The sequence below is a fragment of the Juglans regia genome, chromosome 2 (genome assembly GCF_001411555.2).
Source record: "Juglans regia cultivar Chandler chromosome 2, Walnut 2.0, whole genome shotgun sequence".
Classification (NCBI taxonomy): domain Eukaryota; kingdom Viridiplantae; phylum Streptophyta; class Magnoliopsida; order Fagales; family Juglandaceae; genus Juglans; species Juglans regia.
In genome coordinates, this window is record NC_049902.1 from 27,817,926 (window position 1) to 27,826,061 (window position 8,136).

General features: G+C 38.6%; 1 protein-coding gene across 1 annotated transcript; it reads right to left on the reverse strand.

Annotated features, from left to right (window-relative positions):
* Positions 1 to 403: 403 nt before the first annotated feature.
* Positions 404 to 1,588, reverse strand: LOC118347696 (probable F-box protein At2g36090). Its single transcript, XM_035687725.1, has one exon. It carries the CDS (start codon positions 1,586 to 1,588, stop codon positions 404 to 406), a length of 1,185 nt encoding a protein of 394 aa, XP_035543618.1.
* Positions 1,589 to 8,136: the final 6,548 nt, after the last annotated feature.

Below are 8,136 nucleotides of genomic sequence, written 5' to 3' on the forward strand. Positions count from 1 at the left end.
AAGCCTTGGTGGGAGTGAGAGTAGCTGCATATCTAGGTGTGTGGATCGCTACCTTGAGGCCACTGGCATTATTATCAGGTCTCCATTTAGTGCACCACACTGAAATTTTGGATTGTAGAATTTCTTGAAGAATGTCGAAGTTGCCGACTTTCAGAGAAACTACAGATAGTGTATAGGTTGTGTGTGATCTGCTTCCTCAATTCTGATATCCACAAGGGGACATTTTTTTTTTTCACAATAAGAGCTGATTTATGTAGTTGTATTTTTTCCTAGCAAACTCCTGAACTCCCAGCATTTTGCCTGTGGCTGTGTTAGAATTTTCGGTACCGAATTGTTGTGCGCTTTAGATTTTTTACAAAATGTGCTCAGCTGAGAAGAATTACTTGGATTTGGTTGAGAAACGCTAGAAAAATAAGCAAAAATAACAGAGAGTTACAAATACTGCAACTTCAATTGATACAAAAAATCCGCCTATAAAGCTTTCCTGGAACTCCTTTTTCCTCATCACCTCTCTCTGCTTCTTCTCATATTGGCGATAACCCTTTTCAACTTCAAGGTGATTTGTACTCCGCAAGCAGTCTAGAGCGTGATTCAGAACCACCAAACTCTTACTTCCACCAACACTAGCACCTGTAATGTCCTCGATCTGCATGCTAATTTCCTTCCAGTTTGGACGCCCACCACTTTCTGTTGGCTTGCATCTAATTATGATTTTGCATTTGGCCAACTTGTGATGCAGCAAACTCTCCTCCACCGGTATAATGCTACCAAAATGAAGGACATAATCCCCATTAAAAGGCCAGCTCCTCTGGACTAAGAGTGGCTTCCAGCTTGAGAGATTTACAGTTGTGCCGTTTTTCTTGTCCAGCAGCACCCAACTTAACCTGAGGTTCTCCTCCAGCTCCTTGCTGTAATCTTGTCTCAGATTTCCATTCTCTGCCACTGCCATGGCTAAAAGACCTCTTCTCTCTTCATCATTGGCATTGTGTCCGAGGTCTTGATCCTCATCTTCGTTGTCGGCGTACCCGAATTCGCCGTCAAAATCCGTGCCTTCATCATTTTCCAGGCTCAACAACTCTAGTTTAAATGGGCAATTTGAGTACCATCTACGACAGTCATCGGTGCTCACATTTGGAGTGCACTCACTACCTTTGTCATCGTTAGCATCCATTGCCTGGGGAATGCCATCCATTACTTTAGAGAAAACGCAGTCTTTTTTGTAGAAAATGTCTATCAGCGATGCAAATTGAGAAGCAGAGACCTGCGTTTTTAGTTCTGGACATTTAAAGTTCTTCGGATCGGTACAATGAATTGATTTTCCATGTGCTATTAGCGGAAAGGAGTTGGCATAGAACTTGTCGTAACCACCGATGGTTGCAGAGGAAATAAGAAGTCCGGCTTCTGGAAGTGCCGTAGAGGGCCAGGTAGAGTGACACAACTGCCTCCATAACCTTTGGTCTCGAGCTGCATCACGGAGGCCAGAACAGGCACATGCAGCAGCAGCCATTGTTAAACCATCAAAACGAGCCATGATTTCTCCCAGGACGTCGCCATTAATGTCGTTCAAATGACACACAGGATGCTCCATTTCTGAAAATATCTTCGAGAGCTCGAATGTTCGGCTGAAATCATTGCAGCCGAGGTGATAATATAGCTCGTTGACTCGATTAGATTAACATGGCCAACGTGCACCGAACGCGTGGATTAGTGTCCAAAATAAACGACAATACTGTCGGCTGCCATCTGGAAAGCATAGCTACCACATTGCCACTAGGCTGCCGGTACAGTACAGCTCTGCGTGCCGTCCCCGCAAAAATCCATGTGTTTATTGGTCTTTGGACCGGGATTAAACATTAGTTTTATTTTGCATGCCGTTTGGTTACGCAGATGTTTTATTAAAAGTTATATAAAAATATTATTATAATATAATTTTTATTTTAAAATTTTAAAAAAATTAAATTATTTATTATATTTTATTATATATAAAATAAAATAAAATGAGATAATTTAATTTTATATACCCAAATCACCTGTTAATCATCTACGTGTGAGCTTAGTACACAGATAATCAATTATAAATGTAAACATGCAGCATTAATGGTTGCTTGAGACACTTTTAATAACTCTACAAGAATACGGGATGATTAATTTTAGAGTAATATTATATACGATTGTGGAGTGCATGAATATCGTGTAATTATTTAAAAAAAAAGTAAAATTTATTAATAAAAAATTAATTTTTTTTATGTGTATATTTATTCATTATTTTTAAAATGATTACATGACGTGTGTGTACTTATAACTGTAATTATTATTTTTTTAATTTTATTTGTTAAAGAGAAAAAAGTGATAATAATCAAATAAAATAAAATAAAATAAAATAATTTAAAGAAAGGTGGTAGGATATATAATGAACTCTGGTTGGATTAAGATGCACAAGAATTACTGTAATATTTTATCGGGTGGATTTCTTCAATTTTAACACGTAATGGATATTCATTTCGATTAGGTCCATCTTCCTACGTGTTTCCTTATCATAGCTTGCTTTTGGAGCCCAATGATTTGGACTTTTTATTTTTACTACTTGTTTTAAGAGGATAGTCCCCGAATTTCATTCTCTGTACTTTTTAACTTTTTCATGTATAATTAACAATGTTTGCAGCTCCGGTAAAGACAACAATTTGGCATAAATTCAGATATTTTAAATAATTATATAAATTCACTTAATTTTATATAATATATTTATTAATATAAATTTAATATATTAATTTACGAACTTATTTTTATAAAATCTATTTATGATTATAGAATTTATCAAATCAAAATTCTAAACGCAGCCTGACTTGGCAAATAGAATTCTTAAAAATTGATCATTGAGACATCAAGGGATATCGTCTATTACGTGACTGGGGTGTTTTCACTTTCAAACCATATGATAAAAAGAAAAATATATTAGCATATAGCACGTGTGTTCAAATCTAGCACACTTTTTTAAGACATAATAAATTTAAAATACACGTCAAAAAAAATTAAAAAATCATTTTTTAATAATAAATTATTTCCCTATTTTCATCTCTATCATTACTCATCGTGAAAAATCTTACGCCTGACAATCCGTAGATATTTTATGAATTAACTTTTGTAACGACGGGATGTGGCTTTAAGGACGGCCACGACATGTTGCAGTTTTGAAAGGACAAGCTAGTCAACAATAATAAATCAGTCACAGAAGATTCCATCTCCAATGAAGAAAAAGCTGAACTCTTCCTGACTGACAGATTGTACCAATCATAGCAAGATATTCAGATTGATTTGATATAGAAATCATAGAAGATATTAAGGTTGATTTTATATAATTATTATGATTTTTTTAAAATTTTTATCTAAAATATAATTAATTTTTTAATTTTTTAATTTTATAAATAATAAAATAATAATATTATTAAAAAATAATAATCTAATTATATTTTATTAAATACATCCAAAACTAACTTATCTTACCTTATCTTATTTTATCAAATAATTTTTAACTCTCATCCGTAATTATTTATCAACTACACCCCGCACTTGAAACGGATGTACTTTTTCTTTTTCCTAGGGGTGGGCAGCGGGGCCCCGTTCCCCGCTGACCCACCCCGTTCGCCCCGCCCCCGCACATACGGGGCGGGGGATCCGGCCCGCTAAAGCGGGGTGCGGGGGGCCCCGCCCGCTTAAGTTATATATATATATATATATAAAATATAATTAAAATTATATATATATAAAAAAAAAAACAAATAAGTAGAGTGAAACGGCGCCGTTTTGTTATAGACAAAACGGTGCCGTTTCACTTAGGTCTGGTAAGTGTCGCCCCTCAACTAATAGTGAAACGGCGCCGTTTCACTATTAGTTAAGGTCCCCCCCTTCCCCGCGTCTGCTTGCCATCATTTCACTCTCCTTCTCGAACTCTCCGTTCTCACTCTCTGTCTCTGAGTCTCTCGCCGATCTCTCACACTCACTCTCTCTAACTCAGTCTCGCACTCGCATCCACAAGCCTCTCTCTCTCTCAGTCGAATCTCCGTCTCGCACGAGCATCACCACCGTTGCCACTTCTCCGTCTTCGTCTCTCACTGGGATTTCGCCGCCACTCAAATGTAAGAAATCCGAAACCCATTCTTTTTTTTTTTGTTTTGGATTGGAGATTGGAGGAAGGTTGGGTTGAATCGGAGATGGGGGATGGGAAATTTGTGAATTTGTGTGCTGTGGAGAATTTTTTTTGTGTGTTTGATTCGTCTGTTTCTTTGTACTTGTTTGTTTGTTTTTGTTTGTAGATTGGAACCCTAAATCAATTTAGGGTTCCAATCCGAAATTTGTGCTTCAAATTTAGGGGTTTCAATCGAAACCCCTAAATTTTAGGGTTTCGGATTGAACCCCTAAATTGATTTAGGGGTTCAATCCGAAACCCTAAATTGAGTTAGGGGTTTCAATTGAAACCCCTTAATTTTCAATTTAGGGGTTTCAATTGAAACCCCTAACTCAATTTTGGGGTTTCACTTGAAACCCCTTAATTTTCAATTTTGGGGTTTCAATTGAAACCCCCCTCAAGTTTAGGGGTTTCGGATTGAACCCCTAAAATTGAGGGGGTTTCAATCCGAAACCCCAAATCAGTTTGGGGTTTCAATTGAAACCCCTAACCCCCTGAACCCCAATCAATCCGAAACCCCAAATCAGTTTGGGGTTTCAATTGAAACCCCTAACTCAATTTAGGGGTTTCAATTGAAACCCCTAAAATTGAGGGGGTTTCAATCCGAAACCCCAATTTCAGTTTGGGGTTTCAATTGAAACCCCTAACTCAATTTAGGGGTTTGAATTGAAACCCCCTCAAGTTGAGGGGTTTCGGATTGAACCCCTAAAATTGAGGGGGTTTCAATCAATTGAAACCCCAATTTCAGTTTGGGGTTTCAATTGAAATTGAAACCCCTAACTCAATTTAGGGGTTTATGTTTGGAATTATGTCGTACGTGATTGATAAGTGCATGTTTGGAATTATGTCGTATGTTGATTGATTTTTTTATTTTTTGTTGTGTTGTGGAATCAGGAATGTCTTCTCAAAGAGAGTTCACTGATAGCTCTCCCACCCCTACCAGTACCCCTGCCCCTTCCAGTACCCCTGACCCAGAACCTAACCCTACTCCAACCCCTGAGAGTGGGAATACACTTTGCCCCGCCCCTAAGCCCACACAAAGTAAGAAACCTGTTTCCGTAGTTTGGTCTCATTTTACCAAACTAGAGGGTGGTGACCCCAATAACCCACAAGCTAAATGTAATTATTGTGGGAAAATATGTGGATGTCACTATAGGAAACATGGTACATCCCAGTTAAAGGCCCATTTAGAGGAACAATGCAAGAATAGTCCAATATTAAGATCCTTAGTGGAGAAGGGTCAATCAAGACTAGAAATTGAACTGAAAAAAATGGCGGATGGGAGTAGTGGGGGTTCAACATTGAAGGGGTTCACAAAATATAATGTTGATGAGTGTAGAAGGAAGTTAGCTCGTATGGTTGTCATAGACGAGCTACCTTTTCAGTTTGTGGATGGGAGAGGGTTCCAAGAATTTGTCCAAGAATTGGAACCTAGATTTTTGCTTCCTTCTCGCCACACTATGGCAAAGGATATTAAAAAGATGTACTGGAAAGATAAAGATGTTTTGAGGGGCCAATTGGCGGGTTTGGTAGTTTGTCTCACTACCGATACTTGGACTTCAGTCCAAAATTTTAATTATATGTCTTTGACTGTCCATTTCATTGATTCTGACTGGATTCTCCATAAAAAGATTATCAAGTTTTGTCAAATAACTGATCACAAGGGTGAGACAATTGGGAAGGCCTTAGAGGCCTCAATCAAGGAGTGGGGGTTGAGTAGGGTTTTGACAGTTTCGGTTGACAATGCCTCGTCTAATGATGTCGCCTTGGGATATCTGAAGACTTATCTTAAAGAGGCAAATAAGACATTATTGGGTGGTGAATATTTGCATGTTAGATGTTCTGCACATATCTTGAATCTAATTGTGACTGAGGGGTTAAAAGATGTTGATAACTCGGTTGCACGAGTTAGATTGGCTGTGAAATTTGTGAGGTCTTCTCCTTCTAGATTGGAGAAATTCAAAATTGCTGCGAAAAGTGTGGGCATAACATCAAAGAGGGGTCTTTGTACTGATATTCCCACCAGATGGAACTCAACCTTCTTGATGTTGGAGGCGGCCCAAGAATATAAAAAAACCTTTCAATTATTGGGTGATGAAGACATTCAATATGTCAAATACTTTGATGAGCACGGGAGTTTAGGATTGCCTAATGATGATGATTGGTAGGTAGTTGCTACATTTGTTGATTTTCTCGGGCTGTTTTATGAAGTCACGTTGAAGTTATCTGCTTCTTTGCACCCTGCATGCTATGAATTTTGTCAACAAATATGTAGGGTGAAAGAAGAATTAGACGACATGTGTAGGGGTTCCAATCTAAGGTTGAGGGGGATGGCATTGACCATGAGGGTCAAATTTGACAAGTATTGGGGAGATTTGACTAGACTCAATATTTTGTTATATGTGACTACTATTCTTGATCCCAGTTTAAAACTTTCTGGCATGTTATATGGTTTGGGACTTGCGTATGATAAGGCTTGGACTGATCTTATTGGTGAGATGGCCCGCGATACCCTTCATAGATTTTATGATGAGTTTAATGCAATTAAGGGTGGTACTACATCTACTACACCTACACATATCCCAACACCTCCTCCAGACACCGGGGCAACAAAGAAGCGTAGATTGGCATGGACGAAAACCCTCGCACATAATCCCACACTAGTCCATCAATCTACGGAGGTGGTTTCAGAGTTAGACAGTTATTTGTCAACGGATCTTATTCAAGATGATGATGATTTTGACATTTTAGGATGGTGGAAGGTAGCATCAAAGAAATATCCCATCCTTTCTGAGATTGCCCGTTGTATATTGGCCATCCCTATTAGCACCGTTGCCTCGGAGTCTGCCTTTAGTACCGGAGGGCGCATATTAGATCCTTTCCGTAGTTCATTGTCTCCTACAACTGTGGAGGCATTGATATGCACACAGAGTTGGACGATGGGAAATGATATTTATATTCCGGATGTGTTAGATTTTAAAGAGACCGACGAAGAGGGTGGTGATCAGTCTGGATCTGGACCATTTGGTAATTATTGTTTTTATTTTATTATTTTGATTTATTTGTATTCATTTCAATTTCATCATTATTAATTTTAGTATTGATTGTTGTAGCAACACATGAGACGACTCAGACGATGTCTACCTCCACTGCTATATGAACATGTGCTCAAAGCTCAAGCCTCAAGACTACCCATCCGGCCGCCCCAAATGTCACAGTCAAAGACCCAAACCGCTCGCATCTTTTTTTTTATTATTAATTTCGTAGATTTTTTAATTTTGAATTAGTCTATCAGATGTATGTATTATATATTTTATTTGTAATTTTATAATGTTGATACAATGTCCCTTGGACACTTTTATTTGTAATTGTTTAGACAGTTAGACTTTCCATTTTATTTTTGTAATAGCTTAGTTATTATTATTATTTATTAGTTTATTAGGTAATAAACTTGTAGTCTATACTCTATAGTAGTATTTCATTAGTCTTAATTATATAAAATTGTGTTTTTTTTTTTTTAACTCTTCTTTTTTAAGAAATGCAAAATATATTTTTATAGGCCTAAAATGGCCCAGAAGCTGTTTCTGGGCCATTTTCGGCCCATTACAGCGTTTTCTAGGCCAAAAAAGGCCAAGAAACCGCTTCTGGGCCAAAAAAAGGCCCAGAAACCGTTTCTGGGCCTTAGGCCCAGTAGTGCTGCGGGGGTGCGGACGGAGGACCCCCTCCACCCGCACCCCGTCAACCGGGACGGGGTCCCCCGCCCCCGCACTCCGGGGGCGGGGGGCGGATGAATATATTCACCCCCCGCCCATGCGGGGGCGGGGTGGGGGCTACCCCGCCCCGTATGGGGCGGGTAGCACCCCTACTTTTTCCTTCTACTTTTTTGAATACCCATCTCACGTCCGCTTCCCTCTCTTCGCCCAGCACTCTCGAGATTGTAATATTGAGACTGT

Coding starts and splice junctions, on each gene's coding strand:
- LOC118347696 (XM_035687725.1), bottom strand. CDS start 1,588: ATGGAGCATCCTGTGTGTCATTTGAACGACATTAATGGCGACGTCCTG.